The 27428-nt window shown below is 41.0% G+C and overlaps 1 protein-coding gene across 2 annotated transcripts; it reads left to right on the top strand.

The window, feature by feature from the left end:
• Positions 1-8: 8 nt before the first annotated feature.
• On the top strand, positions 9-26394 carry sec24b (SEC24 homolog B, COPII coat complex component). 2 transcript variants are annotated; one of them, XM_039813647.1, is made up of 24 exons: positions 9-307; positions 947-1669; positions 2318-2461; positions 4919-5056; positions 10122-10205; positions 10846-11009; positions 11425-11609; positions 11931-12033; positions 13968-14094; positions 14207-14316; positions 15002-15114; positions 15364-15482; positions 16184-16239; positions 16443-16649; positions 17492-17615; positions 18121-18279; positions 18425-18598; positions 18802-18912; positions 19237-19412; positions 20274-20411; positions 21104-21208; positions 22726-22818; positions 23398-23501; positions 25596-26394. In XM_039813647.1, exons 1-24 carry the CDS (start codon positions 214-216, stop codon positions 25705-25707), a joined length of 3663 nt encoding a protein of 1220 aa, XP_039669581.1. In that variant the 5' UTR covers positions 9-213; the 3' UTR covers positions 25708-26394. The 2 variants fall into 2 exon arrangements, with proteins under 2 accessions (XP_039669581.1, XP_039669582.1); XM_039813648.1 differs by lacking the exon at positions 4919-5056.
• Positions 26395-27428: the final 1034 nt, after the last annotated feature.

Below are 27428 nucleotides of genomic sequence, written 5' to 3'. Positions count from 1 at the left end.
GCCAGGAGTCAGTTAAGCCCCTCAACATCCCGACTCTGGAAGCTTCAGCTCTCAGCCGAGCCGAGAAGACCTGGCCAGGCTGCTCGGGTCTTCACTGACCAGCAGCAATCTCTTTGCCGCATCTCTGGGGTGAAGCCAGGCTTTGGGACAGCGCTGCTCATGTGTATTTACCCAGCCGTGTATCTGTGGGCATAAGGACGGGAGGACCGAGCGATGTCTGCGCCGGGGTTCACGAACCAGAACAGCTACGTCAGCTACAGCCAGAACTCAACGCCAAACGGTGGAGCTGCGCCCCCCTACCAGAATGGTAATGCAGGCCGGGTGATGCGATTAGCCAGCTTGCCAGCGTTAGCATGCTAACCCTATGGGATGTTATGTTTGTCAGGCGCTTTTTTATTTTTTTGCACAATTTTTCTCTTGTATTATTCAGAACAGTACCATTAACTATACTTGAAGGTGACGTGTTAACTCTGCAAAAACTGATGGTTTTAGGTAAAGCTAGTCAGCTGCTAGCATTAGCTAACTTAAGAGCTAACGTTAACCTCAAACCCCAAAGAGATAGCTAGCTAGCGGCTAACATTAGCTTTTAAGCTAAGATACAACGATATTATAAATGTTAGCAATACAGTAACGCTGTGACCGACCATTGATTTCTAATTTCGCCTTTATATTGAAGCTCTGATACACAACGAGTCGACTAAATTTGCACTGAAATAATTTAGTCTGCAGTGATGGCTGTGCTGTCAGGGATGCATATTCAGAAAGCAAACCGGGTATTACCCCTCACTGCTGAACAAACAGCTGCTGATGAAGGTTGTTGTTTGCGGCTAATGATAACATCTGTTGGGTACTGTATTTGTGAGCTTTGGTGGAAGTAGAACATAATTTCTTTTTTTGACACTAAGCTAATTGTACGTGCACTTGACCACCCCCTCCCTCTTCTCAGGTCCAACACAGACATACCAATCCATGCATCCACCTACAGGCTGCTATGGAGCACCACCTCAACAACAGAACTGCCCCACCATCCCTGCCCACTCTACTCCTGTTCCTAGCAAAGCACCCATAACGAACAGTGCCCACAGTGCGAACTACTACCAGAGCATCCATCATCATCAGCAACAACAGCAGAAGCCGCCGCAGCAGCAGCACCACCTCTCTCAGCATCATGTAGCACCCTCCCCATACAGTGCTCCCTCAAGCTCTGCTCCTCCTTCTCAGCCGTATGCCACTCTCCCCTCTTCAGCACCACCACCACCACCATCAAATGCCCACTACAACCAACAGCCATTCCAGCAGCAGCATCACCCACTATATGCCGCTCCAGGATCCTACTATGGACAGCAGTCGTACCCCACTCCCCCAGCACAGCACTCTCAACAACAGCAGCAGCAGCAGCAGCCCAGTTTGGTGCCTGCACCATCTGGCGGCCCTGGAGCTCCCATCTACCCAATTGTTTCGTACCCGTCTGCCCCAGGAAGTAGCCAGTACGGCACCCTGTGTTCCTCCCAGAGCACCTCGAAGCATGGAGTCATGCCCACCCAGATGGGTGCACCCCTACATCAGTACAGCCCCTCTTGGCCTGCATCCACAACAGCAGTGCAGCCTGGGTACAGTGTGGCTCCTCCTAGTCAGCTGGCACCGACAGTTAATGGTCAAGGAAGCACAGGTATGTGTGAATGGTTAATTTAGCCTGGGCCTGATCAGCTGCAGGCGGGAAAGAGACATTCCTTAAAACTATAGTTTAAGTCCAGAGTACTATATGCATTTGGTCTTGTGCATACTAGCTGTATTGGTCATTATCAGGTTTAATAAGCAGTATTGGTATCCGTAGAATACTTTGCTGCCAACACTAGCATTTTTTGCGTTTGTTTTGTCTAGGTAACAGGTGTGTGTCACTTAATATGGCTTTAAAATTAGCTAAAGAACAAAAGTGTCATAGTATATTACTTTTTTCTCACTTACCTTGAGTAGGCATAGCTAAAAGGCATAACATGTTTTGCTCTTGCATTTGTGCTAAGACTCTTACAAAAATCCACATTTGTATCAGACAATACTGTATAAGTGTGAAAAATGATTTACTGAACCCTAATCCTAAAGTTAGTTGTAGATTTGAGGAGAATGCCAGCAGCCAGAATTTAATATTTAATGAATATTTGACTGATGGCAGTGACTGCTTTTATGCTAAAGTTCTTGTGTCAGTCTTCATTCAGACATTAGATCTTTGGTTACGCAGACCTCCATTCTCCTGTTTGAAATTTCCTAACCTTTTCGTCTTTGTGTTTTTTGTTTTTCTTTGCTGCCGCCCAAATCACAGTCCACGAACACTATGACCAGAGCCATCGGGCTTCTCTGAGCTATGACTCCTACGGTGGGGTCATTCACAGCAGTGGTGGCGCAGACCGACCGCCTTCAGGAACCCCCTCCACTTCAGTCCATTCCTCGCCGGGCCATCACCAAGGTAACAACATGATTTAAATTTTAGGTTATGTTTTGAGTCTCAGGATTCACAAAAATGATACTGATGAATGGCCGCTTGTAAATATATATAATAAATATATATAAAAGTTTGGACACACCTTCTCATTCAATGCGGTTTTTTATTTATTTTCATGACTATTTACATTGTAGATTCTCACTGTAGGCATCAAAACTATGAATGAACACATATGGAATTATGTACTTAACAAAAAAGTGTGAAATAACTGAAAACATGTCTTATATTTTAGATTCCTCAAAGTAGCCACCCTTTGCTTTTTTATTAATAAGGGAAAAAATTCCACTAATTAACCCTGACAAGGCACACCTGTGAAGTGAAAACCATTTCAGGTGACTACCTCATGAGGCTCATTGAGAGAACACCAAGGGTTTGCAGAGTTATCAAAAAAAGCAAAGGGTGGCTACTTTGAGGAATCTAAAATATAAGACATGTTTTCAGTTATTTCACACTTTTTTGTTAAGTACATAATTCCATATGTGTTCATTCATAGTTTTGACGCCTTCAGTGAGAAACTACAATGTAAATATAGACATAAAAGAAAACACAATGAATGAGGTTATTATATATATATATATATATATATATATATATATATATATATATATATATATATATATATATATATATATATATATATATATATATATATATATATATATATATTCTCTATCCTTACGCACAGTATCGAAATATATTGCAATACATTGAATCGTGACCCATGTATCGTGATACGTATCGTATCGCCAGATTCTTGCCAATACACAGCCCTATAAGAAACGTTAACAATGTGCCTCAAAAATGTATGTACAAAGTTGGAAGTTGACAAACTGCAGTTGTGTCAAATTTCTAGACAAAATATAAGTTGCAGATGTTTAATTTTAAATAGCTTAAAGTTATCTTTTGTGACTTTGGTCAAATTGTTGAGGCCAAAAACCCTTTTTATTGTTGTCAACATGAAACCGTTTCCTGTTTTTTGTTTCACTTCTTGCAGAAGAAACACCACCCCAGTGCATTAGTTTCAGAAGGTGTACTTTAATTTGTATTTTGGTTGGAATTTGTGTGAAAAGTGAAAACTCTCTAACTTTTTCTAAACTGCTGCTTTACTTACGGTAGGTGTGTGTAAAAAAAAAAAACAAAAAAAAAACAGCTCTTGGTTTTGCTGTGCTCTGGTGCCTGGTTTTTGTCTTTTTCTGGTGCAAAGTCTTCCACTAGCATCCGTTTAGATTTATAGTTGGATTGTTTAAAATCCTGCTGTATGTAGAGTGCAGGTGTGTGTACATGAATGTTTCACATGTTCACAGCTGCACATTGTGTGTGCGGCAGATTACGTGGTACATTTCCAGTAGGGCTGTATGATGTTAGGAAAATATGCATTATGTGATAACGATATAACTTGCGATAAACTGATGTTGAAATGTACAATGTTCTGCCTTTCTGCTGCCTTTTTATACAGCTAAAATACAAACACTTAGCCTGTTTAGATACAAAAAAACACATTAAAAAAATTAAACATGACACAAAAGACACCATTAAAAGTTTAAAACATTTTGTTGTGCAAGTTGATATGCTGATGACGATTAAAAAAACTATTTTATTGTGCAGCCCTAATTTCCACACACTCACACACACACACACACACACACACACACACACACACACACACAGAGAGACACACACACACACACACACACACACACACACACACACACACACACACACACACACACACACACATTTTCAGACGGGCAGGTGTGAGTATTATACAAATATGAGGGTTTCAGTTGGAACTTGCCAGCCAGCTGCTGTGTGACCTGTGACTCTTTCCACTGTCAGCTTAGCAGGTTAAGACCAAAGGATTCTTGCACCAGCTGCACCTGCATTTAATCATAACGGGGGTTGCAAATACAAATTGACTTTGAAGCTTTGCATAGTTTCACTACAAAGAAAGAAATTACATCTTAAGAGGTTTAAAAGCTGCAATAACCATAACCATATCATATTTTTCACTCTGTGGACAGTAAAATGTGTGCTATGGGGGGAAAAAAAAGTTTGGTGGAGCTTGTTGGGTGGTCCACAGACTGGGAGTAACATTTGCCTGTGAAATCAACTTTGGGGGAAATAAAATTCCCTCCTCCTCTCATCGCCAGAAAATTAAAAATATCTTTGCCCATTTCAACTTTTCTGGAGGGGGGGTTATAATTCTTATGCATGAAAGCAAAGATCATCAGTATTGGTCTCACCGGTAGTTTGTCTGACAAAATGGGGAAAACACCAGCTACTTTGAACAGTGATTGGTAGAAGTTAGTTAATTGCCTTAGCAACACCACATGGAATGAAGTTTACTGCCTGATCTCCGTCGCCCTCCCTCAGTCTTGAAAGTTTTTCTCATGTACCTTTCCCACTCCCCCCTTCCAACAGGCATGCAGTATGGATATGTTGCTAATAGTGGAGCTAGCTCTGCCTCTGCCACCACCTCAGGCCCAGCCGCGGCCCCCTCATCATGCAGCTCTGAGGATGAGGATGATGATGATGATGAGGAGGAGGATGAGGAAGCAGGTCTGCTTTAGCTTTTATCTCGCCTCAACCCATTCATTACCACTTTCTCCATCCACGTGAACTCATCCGGCTCTGTCCTAAGCATCCCCATGTCCATAAACCTTTTGTACCTCCTTATTGTACCTATCATTTTTACCAGTGGGGCTTTTCCATCCCCTACCCATGCAATGTCACCTTTTGACCTCTACTGCTCTCCTCTTCTGTGTCGCTTCTGCTCTACGTACCAACAAGTTTTAATCAGTTTGCAGCTCATCATCCATGCCTTCCCCTTGCTAATAGGCTAATCTGATATTTCCCTCCCTCTTATTCCTGCTGCCTCCTCATCAGCCTTCCAAAGTTCACCCAGTACTACCATCTTTCCCCCTGACAGTCATCAGTACTGACACCGAATCCTCTTTAAAATCTGTGTGTACCCTGCTCTGTTGCTCCATCACAGAAAACTTACATGAAATGTTGTCTCTCAGAAAGGTGAGAGGTAAGTGGGTTAGCATTTTGGTTTATCTTTAAACTTTATTATCTTTGGTTTCTGCTTGTCTTAAATGTCATGCAGTAGAAGGAGTTATCCAACTGTGGTTGCTGATGGTAAAGGTAAATTAATAAGTTGTGTGCTTACTTGTGCTCATCGTACAGCTCTAGAACTCAGGTAGTAGTGGACCTCATGGAATTGAGTTGGCATTAGATTTGAATTAGAAGTGTTTGAAACGTAATTGTTCTGAGGTGTTTAGTGGTGAAACAAATAGCCGATCAACAGGAATTTAATTGACAACAATTATAATAAATGATTAATAGTTTTAAGATATTTATCGAGAAAAAACATTGAGTCATAGCTTCTAAAATGTGAGGATTTGCTGCTTGGCTTTCATATTGCAAATGCCAATCTTTGGGGTTTGGACTGTTGGTTAGACCAAGTTAGCAAATTGAAGGTTCTGGAAAATTGTGATGAGCATTTTTCTCAATTTTCTGACATAACCGACTAATTACTAAGTTTAAAAAAAAAGAGAAGAAACTCCCCTGAATAAATAAAGAATACAGGGTAAAACAAGTCATGAAAATAAAGACAGGCAGCCAAAAAGAAGTATTAGAAGAAAATGTTTAACGTCTGTGTAACACCAATATGTCGATGTTTCATTGCTTTAAAATTACATTACAATTGCATTAGTATGTTTATAATCAATACGACTGAACTTAATTAAGTATTCTGTGTGGAAAAATTTACGTATTTGACTTAAGTATCTGGACCACATAATACTGTGCTGTACAGTCTCATACTATGTGTGTTATGTAGCACTCGGGGGTTCTGCTGATGACTATCCCTCAGCAGCTGTGTCATCAGCCAGAGGTTAACAAGTTTTCAAATATAGCCACTCCCCTGCCAGCAGGTGCAGGGTCTCTGTGGACATGTTAGCTGACTTGCCTGCTCCCCATGAGAGAGAGCACGGGCACAGCTAGCACTCTTTTACACCTCTTAATGAAAAGAGAAGCTTGTTTTTGCCTTCAGCTTCTCCCCTCGTTATCTCTCCAATTATCCCAGGTGTCTTACAGGTTGTCTGCTGCAACAAAATACCAGTTGTTCATATCTGGATTCCATGATAATATCTGAATTAGAATTGTGATATTAATAAGAACATCTTTTCTGTACGGATTACTTTATGGCAAATTTATTCAAACAGAATATAAAAAAATGGCTGTTAAAGTTTGTCAACATCTTTAAGTTGCTTGTTTTGTGTGGCAAACAAACCAACTGAACTCTAAGAGATTCAGTTTACGATTATATATATATATATATATAACAAAGAAAAGTCCTCACATTAGAAAAAGTGGAGTCAGCAAATAAAATAATAAAAGTTTTAGAATAGGTAGAGCAGTCTCATTGAAGTCACATGCAGTGTTTTGCTTTCTTTGTCTTCTTGTGTCCTCTTATTCAAACCTGCAGAGTCACCCTGCCACTCATGCCAAAATAATGAGTTGTTTTAAGTGAATGACATAAGATGCACCTGTTGTCATGGCAGTGATTGTTCAAGCACATGTTGTAACACATATGGCCCTGTTTACACTTGATTCTAAAATGCCTTTCGGTGATCCAAACACATGTAGACAGCCGAGACATATCGCAGTTCACACCTGTGTCTATCATGCGTCTCCAGCTGACCAACTGGGTTCGGATTTCGTTGATGCCTACGTCCCTTTAGCTAGAAGGTCAAAAGGCCCTGTGCACAGTTATTACTACGTCCACAATCTCGCCAGTCATGTAGCGGATGGGTCTGTTCAGCAGAATTCCACACCTCTTCCATCGGTCAAAACAGTGGACTGTCACACAACAATTAAATGGCAAGTTAAAGAGCATTGGCGCGCTGTCACCACGTCCTGCATTGATGACCTATTTTCTCCTTGTCGGGAGAGGCATTAGCATTTGGTGGTCGTGTACACTTGTATTTAGCATTGTCCACTTGTGATCTGTTCGCCCACGACGCTTTTTATAACCAGGTTTAAACAGGGTCTTAGAGACTATGCAGCTTTTTTTCCCCCTGTTCACACTGATTCTTGATAATCAGATCACTTGTTTTTGTGAGAAACAGATTAGAAAGGAGACACTGTCGGCCACAGTATGAAAGGAGCTTTAATTATCAGTAATCGGAGGTGGCAACAGCCTGGGGGCAAGCAAAGTTATAAATCAAGCAAAATATTAAGACAACAGTTGAGGGTTAGAAGGAAAAGGGAAATGGAAAACACTGTCTGCTGCAAAGCAACACCTACAATGAACAGATTTATTTTACTCTTATAACCCTTGGCTACTTAACCCTTTAACCTATGAGCTGAAAGGAGAAGAAGAGGAGAAGAATCTTGGAGAAGGAAGAAGGCTAAGCTGTGTTGGTGTCCTCCTCCTCCAGAGAAGATAATCCAGTTGTCTGCTGTCCAATTTAGTTGGCGATAATTGGATCCTGTCCCATCCAATGAGCTCTCTGCCAGAGGCCTGTTGGCTGCGGCTGATCCCTCCTTTTGGCCCACATGGATTAATGGGTTCATTGCAATATTCTGCTCTTGTAATCCTTCTGGAAAACCTGTCATTATTGGACATGAGAGGAAAAACAGTGGGTGCAATAGACCATAATGCAATGCATCCACAATACTTATATTTATTTTTATATTTTTGCCTTTAGTTGATTGGATACAGTTAAGTAGAGAATCAGACAGGAAGTGTGACCACAAAGTGAGTGGGATGACGTCTCAAACCAGGATGTTGTGAATTTTTTGTATTTGTCTCATGTATCAAATTGGCCACCATGATGCCCCATCTAAAGGAACTGTTGAGTTTTGAATAAGGGCCGTTGATACACTGTATTTTTTTTATTTTATTTTTTTAACCCTATGGGTTGTTAGGCGTTCTGGGAAATGTATGAAATCACTAACTAAAGGTAAAAATGATGAAGCAAGTTGAGGGAAAGTGCATGAAAAGAATGACAATACTGTCACAAATTAATGTTGCCCTGTGGCGGTTTCTTGTAAATAAGCAGTTATGTTTAGGGATATATCGCCACCTGTTGGTTTGGCATGCTCTTGACAGCACTTGATAGCGTGTTTTTACGTTTTCATGTGGAGTTTTTATTTATTTATTTATTTTTTATCAGAGGAAGAAAAACTCTTATAAAAAATACCCATGTACGTGTGGACTAGGCCTGAGTTGCTACAAAGCTAATTAAGACTACCAGCTCCACAAAACTTTGTATTTGTCAGTATGGCTATGTTCAGAAGATTGTCGCCCGGTGACTTTCCTGCGCAGAAACTCGAGTGAAGTTAATTACCTCTTCTGAAGAGTCCATGTTTTTTTAAATCCTCAGTGTCCTCCTTGGCTACTAGCAACTGGGTGGAGTGGGGCAGGGGGGGTTTGTTGTCATTACTTAGAATTCCACATGGGGCCGACAGAAACTACGCACTATAGCTTTAACAATTGCATTTTTTACATTAGGGCTGCAACTAATGATTATTTTTATTGTCGATTAATCTGTTGATTGTTTTCTCGATTACTTCTTTGGTCTATAAAATGTTGAAAAATGTCGATCAGTGTTTCCCAAAGCCCAAGACATTGTCCTCAAATATCTTGTTTTGTCCATAACTCTCAGATATTGAGTTTACTGTCATAGATGCGAAAAGAAACCAGAAAATATTAAACATTTGAGAAGCTGGAATCAGAGAATTTGTAATTGTTTTTAATAAAAAAATGACTCAAAACGATAGTCGATTATCAAAATAGTTGACAATTAATTTAATCGTTGACAACTAATCTATTGATCTTTGCAGCCCTAGTTTACATTAGCTAAACGTCTTAGTCCCCTCCTGTTGCTGGCTAATTGCTACATTTTGTAGCATGAAAGTCAGGCATGTTATAAAGTGTGCATTAGAGATTATAGAACGGAGAAGGACAGAAAATGTCTGAGAGTGTGAATGAAGAGGATGGACGGAATCAGGAGGTAGTACAAAATGACAGATAAGAGAGTTGTAGAGAGAGAGAGAGAGATAATTACTGCATTTCTTTAGCCATCCCGTCATCTTTGTAATCTTTTGCTATTCTCATGTTTCTATCCTCCCATATTTTTCTCCGCTCCCTCCATGTATTCTGTCTTCAGAGGCCTGTACGAATGCTTGTTCAAGACTTAATGCATCTTTTCATCATGTTTTCTGAGGCCTGAGGGAGTCCAAACACAGCACTCTTCATGGCCAGACAAAAAAAGCTTCTTTTCATTCCCTCTGTTTCCCCTTTTTTCTTTTCCTCTTCTTTTTTCATTATTTTTTATCGTGACCCTCCTTCCTTCATTCTAATTGACGTAATTTACAGTTGTCTTTGAGTCGCTCAGGCCTTCCCTGTTTTGCTTTGCTTTAACTTTTCTTTGCTCTTGTTTTACTTTTTTTGTTTTATTTTATTATTCTTTGTTGTGCACTTTTTATTTTGCTATCCCTGTGGGTCCCTGTTGAACTATATCATACTTCAGTCCTCTCAACCAGTCTTTTTGCTTTTTATTTCAGTTTTTAATTCTTTCTGTGTTTCACCCTTTGTCTGTGCCTCTCTCAGGTGGCGACACTTCCTCCTCCACTACTGGCAGTGCCTCTCCGGTGCCCAACAGCTATGATTCCCTGGAAGGGGGCAGCTATCCAGGTATTTTTTGATCACAAACCTACTGTTCATCTAAATAGGGTTACACACTAATATACCACGTTCCAAAACTGCTTACCAGGGTCTTCTTTGTAATTTCATGAAGTTGCTGCTCTTATAGAGAGTAACAGTGACCCCCAACAGTAGATTACACTGCCATTACATTTGGTAACACTACAAGCAGCCATATATCAAAAGGTTAAATATACTCCTTTATATAACTCTATATGCTAAGAATTGAATTAAGTTTTATTAATTCATTAAGAGAAAATGTATCATGTTGCATTTTAGTGTGGCCATTTTCATAGATGCACTTCAACAGAAGTAAAAATGAACAGGTTGATGGAAAATAGGGACAGCAAAACATAACAAAAATAATTATACGTAGCCAAATAACCAAGTATCTTTCATCTTTTAAAATAAATCATGTTGGAGCAATTTCAACAAGTAGAAGAGGTATGTGGGGGGTGATATATTTCTGCAGTGAAAGCATAATGAGATGCACTTTACGATTTATGTAAAAGCCTGGGATGCAAATGGGACACGCACACATTTCCCACATAAATACTTATTATTCCAAAATGCAGCTACACTGACCTTCGCACTGTTATAATCAGGTTGAACGCTGAACTCTTCTGTCCAGATTCTATGCCTCCCTCCAATGATATGACCAACCAGGCCGCGCCCTATGGAAGCTATGGTTACCCCAGCATGCAGCCAGACTATCCCCAGGGACCGGCCTCCCACACTGAGTCTTCCCCCTCCCGTGACCCATATGGCCAGTCAAGCTACCAGCAGTACTCCCAGGTGAGGCCAGCACTTAGCTAAGTGTTTTTGATTTTATTGTTTTATCTTATTGTTGATTGTGGTTGTTTCTGATTTGCAAGTGAAAAGCATTTTCAGCAGCCTGGTTCCAGATCTCTGAATTTTCAACCACATCCTAAACTTTGTTAAGTGATTTAGAGGTCGGCCTTTGCTCCTGTTGGCTGTTTCCTCAGTTGGAGAAACAATAGAACCAATCAGACACTTTGTGGGAAAGACTAAAGTTTACTTACATGTGGCACTTGTGGTTTGGCCTATTTGAAGCTATGTACTACTTCTATGTGATTCTTGCTGTGAGTAAATATTGGACTCACTGTATATTCACCAGATGGTCATATTGACACACCAGTTCTGATTCATTTAAAAAAAAATGTGTTATGTCTCGCTCCCTCCTCTGCAGCCATTCCCGAACCTGTCCCAGCTGTCTGCGGCCCTAGGGGGGCTGAGTGGGGTGCCAGAGCTGGAGGTGGAGGCCCTGAGTCCGATCAACCTGCTGCTGGAGAGGAGCCTGCTGCCCCCCAGGCCCCTTGAAGCCCCCGAACCCAACCTCAGCCCCGACCTCAAGAAGGTCAACTGTAGTCCACAGTAAGTAAAGTGAACGGGGGTTTAACTATTGGGTTAAACAATTGTTTAAAATTGCTTACTGGAGCGACCTCTAGCTCACCCAGTAAGAGCGTGCGCCCCATGTAGGATGAGGCCTTTGCAGCGGCCCAAGTTCGAAAAATAAAATAATCATAAAAAAAAATGCTATTTTGCTCAAAGTTCATATTTGTTTGTTTATTTGGAGGTATCCTTTTTCTCAAATACTCAATACTATTTCTGTAAATCTCTCACTCTGTCATTGTGTAATCTGTGGATGTGTTATCTAATACGCGTTCTCTCTCCTCGTTTGTCTCTGCTGATCAGGACATTCAGGTGTACCCTGACCAGCATCCCCCAGAACCAGGCTTTACTCAACAAAGCCAGGCTACCTCTGGGCCTCCTCCTCCACCCCTTCAGGGACTTACAGGTATGATCTGATGGCTAAGCCCCCCTGGAATATCCAGACACAAACCATTTTTTGTCTCATGTCCCAAGCAAATCTTTAATCTTTCTTTAACAATGGTGGTCACTGAGGTTGATTAACTAGATATTGCGTGGGTGGGGATGGTCCCCATAACTGGAGGTGGTACTATGCTAAACAAGCCCCTTGGGTCTTCACAAAGACAGGCAGATCCAACTGTCATTTTGGTAGACACATTTCCTCATAGAAGGAGCACGAAAGGAGGAGAGAGGATGGTCTTTTCTTAAATAAGATGACCTCATGAGACATTTATGTTGAAATAATTTATGTTTATGTTGAAAAGCCATGAAAAATAGTGCATATTGCATAAAATGTGACCTTTTTAAGGTATGGCTAATGGGGCTATTTGAGGATTTTGAGTAAGTTGCCAAATCTTGAAACAATCTTAAAAACATTTACATTATTATACGAAGGCTCAGGGTATTATTACAAACTTTGGTGACAGCAGTCATTACTTTGATGTCAGAACTGGCCCGACATACTGCAATAGAAACTTAAATTAAATTTCACTAACTGAAGACTGAAAACATGACATATATTATCGAAAACTTAGTAGTCTTTGCCCACTAATAGCATAGTGAACCGTCTGTTGTAGACGGTACTTTGAGACGAGCAGCTGCAGTGACAGCAGGACAGGCAGGAGGAGGAGAAGGATGATGATGATGATGAGGTGCAGGAAGATATGTGAGTGTATTTATAGAGGTGTTCTAAATGTGGTGTCAGAAGGTATGAAGTGACGGAGAACAGAGATGCACTGATGTCACGTGAGAAACAAGTAATAGCCAAATAGTTGTGGCTGGAAACTTTGTTCACTCAGGGCAGCTACAGTGGCTGGAAAAAGTTGTAATAGGGTCAAGTATATTTTAAGTTCATTTACTAGGGACTCACTGAATAAAATATGATATTGCCTTTTTATTTATATTCATGCAGTAAAAAAATACTGCCAAATACACTCATAGTCTCCAATGGACTGTGAAACAGCTGCTCCAATGCTACTGCTTTCATAGTACAGTAGATGATGACTGTAACGCCATGGATGCAGGTTTCACACTACAACACTTGCCAATTTTACACTGCACAATTCTGTGCTTGGGAAAATTTGCATTACAAAAACAGACATTTGTTCTCCTCTACAGTTCCACCATTCACCTCTAAATCCGGGCACCACTGATTATTTATGAAAAACAAAAATAGGGGCGCCTGGGTAGCTCACCTGGTAGAGCGGGCACCCATATGCAGTGGCCCAGTCCTTGACACAGCGGCTCAGGGTTCGAGTCCGACCTGCCGCCATTTGCTGCATGTCTTCCCCCTCTCTCTCCCCCCTTTCCTGTCTACAGCTGTCCTGTCTATTAAAGGCTAATGCCCCCCAAAAATGGCTATGAATATGCTCTGCTTTAGTTCCCAAACAAATGTGCTTGGTTTACTAGCACTTCATAATCTGTGCTGGACAACAAAGTTAGTTTTTTCTTGGGGAAATTTGTCTAACAATTATAGAGTGTAGCTGCCGGGGTATGCTGAAGAATAAATGGTCTATATTCTTAAGGAAAAATGTAGAAGACTCTCAGGTGACCCTGCTACCTCAGCAGGAGAAGTCCTTGAGAACAGAGTCGTAGAAACCTCAGAGACAGAATACAAAGACCACAGATCCAAAGATCCGTTCAACCACATCCCCCAAGAAACTGAAACAAAGCTTCTCTTCAGTCGTTTGCCGAGGCACAAGTGGAGGAATGTTCTGCTAAAGGTCACCACTAAACTTGAAAAGAACAAGCACAAATTGTAAAATGTTAAGCTCCCAAGTCACATTTATACCCCATTTATATTCCCTCATTATTTACTCCATTTTTCTCTCTCCCTCTTTTTTTTTCTTCCTCACTCTGCAGCAGTTACCGGTCATCACGTCAAACACAATAGTGCGCTGTCGCTCCTGTCGCACCTACATCAATCCATTTGTCACCTTCCTGGACCAGCGCAGGTGGAAGTGCAACCTCTGTTATCGGGTCAATGATGGTATGAATGCATTTTTGTACCCAGACCTATAATTATTCTATACCTTCATAATTTTGTGTCCTACATAGTTTTGCGCAGGTCATACCTACTTCTTTTTTATTTTCTTATTCAGTTCCAGATGAGTTTATGTACAATCCAGTCACCAGGTCGTATGGCGAGCCCCATAAGAGACCAGAGGTCCAAAACGCCACTGTGGAGTTCATCGCCTCCTCAGACTACATGGTAAGCTGTCTCTTCTGTCCCGAAACTTTTGACTGTTCTTGTTGTGAATTTTCATGTAGTGGGATTGTTTGCCCACTAGAGGGCAGTGTTTGTCTCAGTGTTATAACATCTGAGGCAAAGGGATTTCCTACTGTATGATCTTTAATTATTTATTTTTTTAAGATAATTTTTTATTTGGATAGGACAGCTTAGACATGAAAGGGGAGTGAGCAGGGGAATGACATGCAGCAAAGGGCTGCAGGTCGGAGTCGAACCCGCGGCCGCTGCGTCGAGGAGTAAACCTCTAAATATGGGCGCCCACTCTACCAGGTGAGCTAACCAGGCGCCCAGAACTTTAATTTAAAAGAGAAGCAGGAAAAGAGAGTGACACTTTTTAAGATCATTTCTTTGGGCTTATACACCTTTTAATTTGACAGGACAGCTAGGTGAGAAAGGGGAGAGAGAGGAGGGAAGACATGCAGGAAATCATCACAGGTCAGATTCGAACCCTGGACCTCTGCGTCGAGGCATAACCTCTCAGTATATGTGCGCCTGCTCTACCCACTGATCCAACCCGGCCACAAAAGAGAGTGACACTTAACTGGAATAAATCTTACGGACTTCAAATTAGACATGCAACAATACATCTATTTTCACATCCATCCCCACTAATCATGTGTGTTTGTTTTACCTCTTGTGTGTTCAGCTGCGGCCCCCTCAGCCAGCGGCCTACCTGTTTGTTCTCGATGTGTCTCACAATGCTGTGGAATCGGGCTACCTTAAGTTCTTCTGTGAATCACTTATGGACAACCTGGATAAGTGCGTGTTGTTGATAATCCATACATTAAACGTTTCAATGTGGCTGCTTTAGGAGTTTTTTTTTTAATTTTTATTAACGATTGCACTAAAGCACAATAAATTAGAATTGTTAACCTTCATATTTATTTGTATGATTTCTTGAAAATAAGCAGATGGTTATGAATGGCTGTCACAGACAATTCTCGGGAAAAGTTTTGTTGGGGTTTTCCATCTAAACCCATTCTGACAAAGGGCTGTTATGTGCTTCAGGTTGCCTGGGGATACACGCACCAGAGTGGGCTTCCTCACCTTCGACAACACCATCCACTTCTACAACCTCCAGGAGGGACTGTCCCAGCCACAGATGCTGGTGGTATCGGACATAGATGGTACATCTTCTCACTGAAATCAGGCTTCAGTTTGCATACTCTTTGTTTTTTAACCACACCAAAATAGAGAACCTTAGCTTACCAAAGCTTATCAAGGAATAAACAAGGTGTATAGGATGAGTTAAGTAGTCAAGAGGTTGGAAAGCTCCTCAGATGCACAAAGACTTCACATTGGTAGAAAAAAATATAAGTGTGAAAAGAGACATTTCAGTCCTGCACATTTTTTTAGTTGATCTTTACCTCAGTATGAAAGTCTTTTCATTCTTAGATTTCATTTAAAAAACAAAAGTAATTTAGATTTTATCACTGAGATATGTAACCATATCCATTTCCAATTATATTTTATTTACATATTGGAAGACAGCCTTATCATTTAGAGCATGCTCACCAACAGTCGAGCAAGTCATCTCAGGGTATGAAGAAAAAGGATGATTAACATTGATTTTTATTGTGTTGCTGACTAGTTTACATAAATGGTGAATTATACATTTTAATGATTTTATCCTTCACCTAAGGATTTCTTTAATGATTTTAATAATATCTTTAATTTAGTGCAAGACACTTTCCACATCTTCATCAAATAATGTTTAAAAAACAAAAAATTGGATTTACACCACTGTGATTCTGCTGGTCTTACAACAAATTGCCATAAATGTTTCTGCTGTAATCCAGATGTCTGTTTTTTTTTCTTTTCTTTCCAGACATCTTCATACCGTCTCATGACAGTCTAATGGTGAACCTGAAGGAAAGCAAGGAGGTACAATATTTGTTTTTAACATAAATAGCTACAATCACACTCTTTTCTTCCCGTTCTCTCATTATTTTCTGATTTCCTCAATCCCCCCCTCTCTCTCTCTCTCTCTCTCTCTCTCTCTCTCTCTCTCTCTCTCTCTCTCTCTCTCTCTCTCTCTCTCCCTCCCTCTCAATTATATTTCTTCCTCCTTCCCTTCCCTCCTCCAGCTGGTGAAGGACCTTCTGACATCACTGCCGGGCATGTTCAGCCAGACCAAGGAGACCCACAGCGCCCTCGGCCCGGCATTACAAGCAGCTTTCAAGCTCATGTCTCCCACCGGGGGCCGCGTCACAGTGTTTCAGACGCAGCTGCCGACGCTCGGTGCCGGTTCGCTGAAGTCGAGGGAAGACCCCAACCAGCGCTCGAGCACTAAGGTACCAATGAGGAGCATTTTAAGGTTTTGTGAGCACATCCTGACAATTAAATTAACTTTCTTTTTATTTTGATGTACTGTTGATTGAAGTTTGAGTTTCTGTGGTTACTGCTATTTAGCATGTTTTTTTAGATTGTTTTTACCTTTTTTATTTTTTATTTTTTTTTACCAGCCATCTTCATTTTTCAAATAGTAAGCGGTGGTGCTGCGTACTCTGTGATTTATGAGGCCTAAAACAAACCATATGACCGATGAAATATAGCAAGACAATGGCTCTTCCACACCCCCTGCTGTGTGGATTTATACTTATTGTTTTGGCATTGTCAGTGCTGTTATGTTTATATTCCAGCCACAACTCACTTTTATTACCAGCCACAACGTCATAATTGGATCTCACGTTTCAGTTCAGAGAGAGAGCACTCATGGAGGATGCCGAGCTGAAGTCTGTGTTTTTGCCATCCCAGGACTGTGATTTATTGATCTTCATCATCTGTGTTTTGTGTTTGAGCTGAATAAACTGCCAGAAAGTTACAGCAGGAACAGATGTGCTTTCTTTCTCAGGGAAAGTGTTTTTTTGTTAACTTCTGTGCTTTCAGGAGGATTTTGGGCTGAAAAAAAAACATGGAAATAAAAGAAAATATACTCTTAACCCAGTCTGCATCCTTTCCATATCATTCATCATTTAGTGGCCAGTTTAATCAAAATAAAAATGATCTAATAGCACAGGAGACTTTGAGGAAAAACTCCCTGGAACTCCCTAAAGCTGTTGGTGGCGATTTCTTCCTTTACAGAGCAGAACACCAAACAAGAGGATTTCTTTTTGTAATCAGTCTATCTTTTCAGGGAGTTCAGCACCTTGCCCCAGCCACAGACTTCTATAAGAAACTCGCACTGGACTGCTCAGGGCAACAAATTGGGGTGGATCTTTTCCTGCTCAGCTCCCAGTACGCTGACCTTGCTTCGCTAGGTAAGAACACCCAACATTTCAATTCAATGTCTGTGTCACAGCCACAAAAAGCCCATGGGACTAGGGTTTTTTGTCTATCTGCCAACCCTAACTGGTTTACTAGGACACAATCTTTTTCACAAATCTATCATTTGAGTATCAAATGATGACTTTGGGCTTCAAAGGTGGATCTGAAAAGTTGGTAGCTTTCTCCTTCGCACAGGACTGCAGCTGCAGTCAGTTTTTCTTCACAGCAATGACCATGGGTTCAAATAGAGGACCGGTATCTGTTGTATCCCCTGCTGTCCTCAAGGGGAGAAAGCTAGAAACTTTTCAAGGCTACCTTTTAAAAGCCTACAGAAAGCGAGCACTGGATACTCCAAAACATTGAAACATGTAAACATGTCCGTATACCATTAACATGGTATACGGACGTGTTTGCATGTTTCAATGTATAGGGGATTTTATTTTATTTTTGCTACTTGAATTATAATTAAATACTTCTCTCCTTCTTCCTGTTCTTCAGCATGTATCTCTAAGTATTCAGCGGGCAGCATCTTTTACTACCCCTCCTTCCATTACATCCACAACCCGGCGCAGCTGGAGAAGTTCCAGAAGGATCTGGACCGCTACCTCACCAGGAAGATCGGCTTTGAGGCGGTCATGAGAATACGATGCACTAAAGGTAACGGGGTCACCGGAGTCAGACATTTTGCCTTCTTAACGACTGAACGTGTGCTATATTTTTCCATTACAGCTTGTCTTCTTGTTTTGCATACATTTTTCAAACATTGTTTTTGTCTCTTCCCTCATCCTCTGATTGTCCTCAGGTTTATCCATCCATACGTTCCACGGTAACTTCTTTGTGCGCTCCACCGACCTGCTGTCCCTGGCCAATGTCAACCCGGATTCTGCCTTCGCTGTCCAGATGTCTATTGACGACTCACTAGCAGACTCTTCTCTGGCCTGCTTCCAGGCTGCTCTGCTCTACACCTCTAGTAAAGGTACACAAACTCACACACACAGACACACTTGGATCATGGTGAGGAACTCTGTGTGGGTCAGTGAAATTACCGCTACACAATACTTTGTGAGTAAAAACCTCACCTGCTCCAGCAGCCAACAGTAGGAGCTTGTGGTTTTGTTGATGATGCTATATGCAAGTAGTATTACTGTCTCTGATTATTTATCCGTCCTATACCGGTAGGAAAAAGGCGAATCCGGGTCCATACTCTGTGTCTGCCGGTGGTCAACCAACTGAGTGATGTGTATGCCGGAGCTGATGTTCAGGCCATCACTTGTCTGCTAGCTGACATGGGTGAGTCTGCTGCATAAGCCACCAGCTGTCACAGTTTTCTTAAATACATTGCTTTAACTTTTTTGTCCACATTGTAAATAAACACAACAGGGGAAAAAATGGAAATTATGGAGAATCAGTAGAAAAGTAACTAGAAAGTAGAAAAATTATCCTTGCAATAGAAAGCAATGGTTTAATGTCATTGTAGTTTAAATTTGTAAAACAATTAAACTCTTTGTCTTCCTCATGAGTTGCAGGCATTTCACAGCCTTTTGAGAAACGTACTAACATGTCATACTGTTTGCTGTAAGACACGTCTCCATCTAATCTTTTTCCACGTTTCAGCTATCGACCGGTCGATAACGTCCAGCCTGACAGATGCTCGGGATGCCCTGACGAATGCGGTGGTGGATCTGGCGAGCGCCTACAAGAGCAACGTGTCCAACCTGCAGCAGTCCGGCCTCGTCTTTCCTGCTGCCTTGTGCCTCTTCCCCATTTACATCCTCTCTCTGCTCAAACAGGTGTGGCTGCTAGACAGGCATCAGCACATGACACATACGACTAAAAACACCCACAGAGCCACACATAAAAAACTGCCTGAAACACACACATTCCATACTAACACCCAGTAATCCACCCTTACGTCAGTTACACATCCTAAAATATAAACTGCTTTTACATAATCACTACCCCTCCTTTATATATATACACACACACACACACACACACACACACACACACACACACACACACACACACACACACACACACACACACACACACACAATCGCATAGTAAAAGCTGAGTTCACTGTCATACAGACTCCCTATATGTTCAATGACTGTATTCATCCACCCAGGACTTGTTCATTCATACATCCAGGGTGCGTCCACATTCAGACACACTCTCACAGTCTCTGCGTCATCTGAGACAAATACCCCTATGGGTCTGACCACATCAGTTTACACCATAAACATTTAAATCCCTGTTTCCTGATGGATGTCAAATTACAGATGAGTAACCATTTTGAATCAACTGTTTACTGTCACTGCTTAATCCACCTTTATTACAGTGTAATGATATTCAGTTAGTATTTCTAAGTGCTTAATGAATCTAATCAAAACATTAGCAGATGTTTGAATCCTCCAGTGGCTGAAAATCAGCTCAGGGGCAGTAAACGAGATTTGAACTCCATTTTGTCCGACAGTTAGAACCCGCAGTACCAGAAACTGATAGAAAACTGTTGTACCGGGGCGGGTCCCAAGTATGGGGTGAATGTCAAGGCTTGAAAACAAGAAAATAGCAAAATGTAAATTAATAACCGAAAGAAGAAATAAAGTATTATCACACACATTAAAAAGAGTCCTATTTCTTTTTTACAGAAAGCTTTGCGGACAGGCACCAGCACGCGGCTGGACGAGCGGGTCTTTGCCATGTGTGAGTTCAAGACGCAGCCGCTGCAGCAGCTGATGCGAATGGTTCATCCTGACCTGTACCGGCTGGACAACATTTCTGACCAGGTAGGACACACGGACAAGACTGAGCTGAGTCATATTTGGGTAGTCACAGACTAGTAGGGGTGGGGGGAAAAAAAATCGATACAGCATAGTATCGCGATATTTTCTGTGTCAATACTGTATCGATACACAGACGCCAAGAATCGATCTTTTATTATATGTGTGTTGGTCAGTTTGTCTGCTTGACAATCCCATTTTGCAGCAATAAACTTGAAGTGAGATGAACAAACAGAAGATTTATCTTTTTAGATAAAACAGAGGTTACCAAAGTTTCCTTTTGGGGACATAATTAGAAATTAGGAAAAGGTACACTACAAAGGTAATAAATTGTAATATATTGCAGAATATTGCAATATGTTTAAAATCGCCATAATATCGTATCGTGACATAAGTATCGTGATGATATCGTATCGTGAGGCCTCTGGTGATTCCCACCCCTAGGGACTAGTCGGTTTATTAATTCAAAGTTTGGGAGTTTCAAAATGTTTGGCGACATCAGGCTGCATAAATAATAAGTGTATATTTATTATTTTATTTTCAAATGACAATATTACTTATAGATTTTTGAAGCTGTGAGTGTGGATTCCCTCACTGTACCTGAGTGACTTTTAAATGAAATTAAAACCAAAAAAATAAATGGACCTTGAGTGTCCTCCGTCTCTAATCCATTGCACCTTTTTGTGTCCCACCTGCAGGGGGCGCTCCATCTGAACAACACAGTTATTCCCCAACCTCATCTGCTCCACCTGTCTGCTGAGACGCTGACCAGAGATGGAGCTTTCCTCATGGACTGTGGCAACGTAAGCTTTTCAGTATAATTTATTCATAACACACTGTGCAGGGATGTGGTTCTTCAAGGGTTTTTCACAGAATGTCCGCGATCATGTTTAGTTCTCCTCACTTTTTACTAGTTCTCTAAATCTCTCTAGTTGTCTTGTTTCCTTAAAAAAATGTAGATAATTGTAAGCATAATTTAGACAAGTGCAGTGTTATTTTGGCCTATAGGAAAGATAAGTGCTGTGTGTGGCAGTTATTGTGCCATTATGAGCCTTAAAGGTGCTGTAAGCGATGTTGGGTGACAGCTCTTCTTGTTGACGTTAAAGTATTTTCAAACAAAACAAGGTTAGCTCGCCCCTCCCTCCTCCTCATCCCGTCCCCTCCCTTCCGTGCTTCTGCACACTAACCCCCCAACCCCCACCCTCAAATCTTTCTTGTCAGTTATTGGCTGTAACACTGGAAGACTGTTTGTTATGTTTCATGGTGCAGGTTGGCACAATTAGTTTTTGTTGCTGTTTGTGGAGCCTGGGCTGTCTACAGAGACCGTGTTTTTTTTACAATATGTTCAGGGGACAGGCAGCTCGTGGATAGGGTTGAGCATCGAGAACCGATTCCTACTTGGAATCGTTTAAAAAAATTACAATTCCATCGGAATTGTTTCTTTAACGGAATCGTTTGGAGGATTTGGTTTCAAATCTAATCGTGGGTTCCAAATTTAACATGCGCAAGTTTTGGTTTCTGTAGCGGCCAGGCACTTGTTGTGTGGCAGCCATGGAGCACAGTAAGTGGTGCTCTAGTGTGGCTTTATTTTACATTGAAAAAGCCCTGTCAAACTGCAACCCACCTTTTGAATCAAAATAAAACGTTCCTCTTATTTGTGAAATAAACATGTGACCCGTTTCGAAAAAAAAAAAAAAAAAAAAAATTGGAATCAGAATCGTTAATATCCAAACGATGCCCAACCCTACTCGTGGATAGTGAGGAGAGTTTGTATGTGACAAAAAATGTAGTAGCCTAAAAAACGCGTGACATCACTTAGAGCACCTTTTTAAAGTAGCAACAGCAGTGTTAAAGCCCAGTTTTTGTTGAGTTTAGTGTCCCATGCTTTAATGCAAGTGATTTTCCACCCTGAGAGGAAACTGAATCATTCATCTAAAGACATTGCATATCAGTGTAAAATATAACGTTATGAGCAGTTTTATTCCTGGTCAGTAGTAGTAGAAATGTGTCAAAAAAGAAAGAAATTATGTGCTAAAACTATTGATTTCATTTTAAAACTAATTTCTCAATCAACTTTTTACTGTGAGCAATACATCCTACATACATTTCCGTACACTAATCAAGAGTTTTTGAGTGTTTAACAACACTTAAACAATACCTGAAGATGTTTTTCTGAGCCTTTTTAACTTTTAGTGTTGCTTACATAGCCATGAATATGTTGATATAATATGGAGAAATTTGAAGCTTTCAGGGGCTTTAATCTGTCTGTCAGGAAGGAAGAGTAGATACTCTGTGACTGACTGTTTCTCTCTCTTTGCAGACCTTTTATCTGTGGATCGGCAAATGCTGCCACGATTTGTTCATCCGAGATGTTCTGGGCTGCCCCAACTACGCTTCAATACCCACCAACATGGTCAGTAAGACTGTAACTGTATACAAGCAGCTGTCCTTTCAAAATGAGCAGTTCATCATTTAAACAGTAGGCCAACCGTTACGCATTTGTATCCAACATGTCTGGAAATGACAAGCAATAACTGTGATTAGGGAAATGGTGGTATTGTTTTACTCACCACCGCCCAGTTGCTGCATGAATGATGCAATGCAGCATTTTACATATTTCCCCTGAAAATGAGTCACAGATTTGCTTCACAGTAAAACAGCACTGCTATTCTCTTTGTTGTAAGAAGAAAACAACTCATGCATTTTAACAAACTGTGCGGCTAGAAAGCTCTGTCATTACCACACTGTGGGCGTGATGGGGACATCCAGAACAAAGCAACCGTCAGCACTTATTTATGCTGCCTATTGTGTTTTTCTAGAAAGGGGTCGATGCATCCCAGAGCCACCTACCAACCCCACCTTTAAAACCACCGGCATATTTCTGTTAACCATGTTGTGTAGACGAGATGATTTAAGTGAATTTACATAATGTGTTTTCCCATCTGAGACACACAGCAGTGAAAACAATGTTGTTTCTCTCTATAATTCCCAGAGTCACATTCCTGAGCTGGGGACTCCTCTGTCTAAGAGAGTGCGAGCGTTTCTCGACTGGCTGCAGGACAACCGAGCGTTCAGCTCCATGATACACGTCGTCAAGTAAGCACTGCTTCACATCTGGATTACCATCTGACTTTAACTGACACTCGCGTATCTTCTAACATCCAGATGCTGGCTTTTTCTTCTTTTTTTCTTTGGTCCTTCTTTTATTTAAATTTTTAAACCTTTTGACAGTTGACCTCAAAATAACGTAACAGCCAAATGGGTTTCACTTCCTCTTCCACCTCCACCAAGTTACCAGCAGGGTCTAATATCAGAAGGCACACATTTGTGACAATTTTTCAAATTGAGGAGTACAATTTAAGAACCCAAAGAGATATTCTGCTGTTCTCTGTGTAAGCCCTGAAGCAGCCAAACAATGCCTACTTTGTTCTTCACTCCACCCAAAATGAATGTAAAACCAAAATGTTTAATGCTAAATGGCCACCATACCAAGATACTCAAATATGAAAAAATGAACCAGTCCAAAGCAGAGATTACAGCCTATTTTGAGGTCCGAGGTCATGGTCAGCCTGTAGTGGGGTTTCTTGGGCAGGATGGTTTTAGGCTGTAAACTAGCACTGAATATTATTCAATACATTTAAAGATAGCGTAGTTTCGAAATTGACCAATGATCAAAGTAACAATCTCAAAGATCTCTGTTTGGTTCTCTTTAGCTATAGCAATAAGCAGTAATTGCAGCTGGGTTTTTGGATCTCACTTCCCAGAGATCCAAACAATGTGTGATGTCAGTCAGTTGGCAGTTGAAGAGCAAATCTATTGCATTAGCCCCGGCTACCCTCACTGGCGGACCAATCGCTGCTGGGTAATGGAAAACGCATCACTAACTGTGCGCCGCTTGTGTATTTCTTCCCCTTGATTGTCGCAAAAAGACATCCTGTTGGTAATACTGCACTGCAAGGGATTTCATCAGTGGGCCATAGGCGCAATCCCCATTACATTACCTCATTCGGTGATAGTGACTTAATAGACATTTATTTAAATGAAAATCTTTGAGATTGGGCACCTGGTTAGCTCACCTGGTAGAGCGGGCGCCCATATATAGACGCAGCGGCCGCGGGTTCGACTCCGACCTGCAGCCCTTTGCTGCATGTCATTTCCCTTCTCTCTCCCCTTTCAAGTCTAAAACTGTCCTATACAAATAAAGGCCTAAAAAAAATCTAATATTCTGCTTCTCAAAAAAAAAAAAAAAAAAAGAATTTGCTGCTTTTCTGTTTTATATCATTGGGACTATTTGTCAAACAAAACCAGCTATCTTAAAGTCGGCCTCTTTAGCTCTGACATGTTTCTTTTAAACTATTAAATTGAAACTAGCCAACAGATTAATAAAGGGGTGGTAAGATAGAGATGAGATACAACAAAGGTTCCTGGCTGGAATTGAACTGGAGACGTTGCAGTTACAGTTTATATCATGGTTTGTGTCCTAACCTTCAAGCCACCAAGACGCCCCCAACAGACAAATCTGTATGAAACTAATAAGTCGTTGCAGCCATACTTCAGTGTCCCATTCACACCAATAGGAACCACACAGAAACAGGGTGGGGCCAGTTTTGTGTCTGGAATGACTGGAATCATTCTCCCAGCAGAGTTCGGTGTGAGGTTGACAGAAAATATATTTCCAGTGTAAACACGTAGTAAGCAGTGAGGTCATTGATTGACAGCGGCTGTAAAGTCTTCCACAGGGGACCCATTGTTTCTGTTCCATCTCTCTCTATCTCCTCTGTGGCACTGCATTGTCGCTCCACCACATGTTTACACCACAGTGTTGTTGTGGAGGGTGGATGATGTCAGTGCAAACGGACTGAGAATGTTTGCATCGCTCTGTCAAATTGACAAAGAAATTTGATAAATTGGATGAGATTTCTTGAGGTGATCTACAAAAAGTACATAGTTACATTATAACTGAAACAAGAAGTTTTCCTCCAACAGTACAAGGTAGTTTAACATTTTAAATACAACATTTTAAAAAGGTTTACCGGTTATTCTTGTGTTAACATTTGAGAAGTTTGCACTACAATGTCAAATGTTCACACAATACCCAGCCTTACATACAGTGGAATCCATAATAATAAAACTTCATTGCTGCCATCCCCTCTAACCCTCTCGTCTTTGTTTCTCTTTGTTCTGCCGCAGGGACGATACTTCGGCTAAAGCTACTTTCTTCCAGTACCTGGTGGAGGATCAGTCTGAGTCGGCTTCTTCCTACCATGAATTCCTGCAGCACATCCAGGCAATGTCCAAGTAGGCTCCCATGATACAGAGAGAAACTTTGGCCGCTAGAATCCACAAACCAGAGCGTGAATGGATTCCGGCCTCGTAGAGTGAAAACTAAACTCCTTCAGACTAGTTTTAGCGGGGTGGGTTACCTCCCGTTCCTCCAAACAGAGTCTTAATAAACAAATCCACCCTCCAAGCTCATCGGTCAGCCGGGATTTGACCATCAGAAGGGGAGGAGGGCGACAGTTGTAGAAAAGAAATAAAGAGAAATAAATAAATGAAGAACAGGGATTTGTTCCACCTCCAGTCCATCGCTGCCTCTTAACCGCCGTCAACCCCCCCGTTTTAACCCTCTCGTCAAACCTCTCCCTCCCGAGATAAGAAGGGGAAAGTCGAGCCAAGAAGATGCCATTTAAGCAAGTCTTTAGTTAGATTTGTTTTCGTGAGCCTCACATGTAGCTAGTGCTGTCTTTTTTTATTATTATTTTATAATTTATTCCCCTCCTTCCTCCCTCAGTTTTATTTTAAGACTATTTTGAATACACTGGATTACAGAATCAAGAATTCCTTTTTGTTGTTTTTCGGCATGAGATACGAAACGCATGTCACTGTTTTGTTTGCTGCTAGTCTGAGCTCAGACGACAACCGTCTGCGTAACGGGAATATACTTCGACAGTGGTTGGATGTTGAACCCCCCCCCCCCCGCCTCCCCCCACCCCCCGTTGGCTCCTCCTTCTCTCCTCCAATGTGTGAACTCCTGATTAGATCAATTTAAAAAGGTCCCCCCCCACCCCCACTGTCAAACTTCTTTTAATTTGTTTTATTTTTTCCAGGCGCTAACTGAAGTTGCTATCCACTTTGTAACTATTGAAAAAGAATCTTTTATGTGCGATAATTTATGAACCAGCTTATTAAATAAAAAACAAAAAACGAACTTTGCTTGTTTCATGTGATGGTGCCATCAGACATAATGACCAGGATCTATTATACTGCTCTTTCATGTGTTTAAAAAAAACTCTGTGTCCCAACAGTTTCAATGCACAAACTAAGTCACGGGTTGATGTAACATCATGGTTCTCAGACATCGTGCCTTTTCTGGAACTTGACGAATTGTTCTCATGTTTCAACACGTTTACGTTAGCAGTCATTTTCCATCTCTATAGATCGTATGACTCCTACACACATTATACAGCAGCATGAGGCCTCAACTAGGAAGACTTTTTGACTTCGTAAATGACATACTGTATGTATTTGAGAAGTTTGACTTTTGAAGGAAAAAGGATGTCTGTATTTCTCATCAAAATAACTTGGATCAAATGAGAAATGTGTTTTACAGAAGTGATGGTGCATCTTTTACCTGCAGCCCACACTAGAGACTTGCATCTTTTGTGCATTTTTCAACAATGAGTGTGCACAAGTATTAATCCTCACTTTTTAAAATGCACATTGTGTTAAACTATGCTCAGCTCTTCTCTGGTTACATTTCAGACCAATTAAAGAAGTAACATTTGAAGAAGCAAGATTATATCTTGGATCAATCCATCAGCAAATCTTTTAGACTCGAGCTACAGCTCGACAATATAGTCATTTATCAAATTATATTTTATTAAAGCTGCAGATATGTATATTCAGTATCTTTTAAATTTGACTGTTTTCATGCCAAAAATAATTCTTTTGGATTTGTTTCCAATGTTATATTTCTTGAAAGGGCGGGAACATATCTGAAACATAAGTTATACCCATGAGACT

The sequence above is a fragment of the Perca fluviatilis genome, chromosome 10 (genome assembly GCF_010015445.1).
Source record: "Perca fluviatilis chromosome 10, GENO_Pfluv_1.0, whole genome shotgun sequence".
In the NCBI taxonomy this organism is placed as follows: Eukaryota; Metazoa; Chordata; class Actinopteri; order Perciformes; family Percidae; genus Perca; species Perca fluviatilis.
The sequence above is the reverse complement of the archived record's forward strand: the minus strand, read 5'-3'. Positions and strand labels throughout refer to the sequence as shown.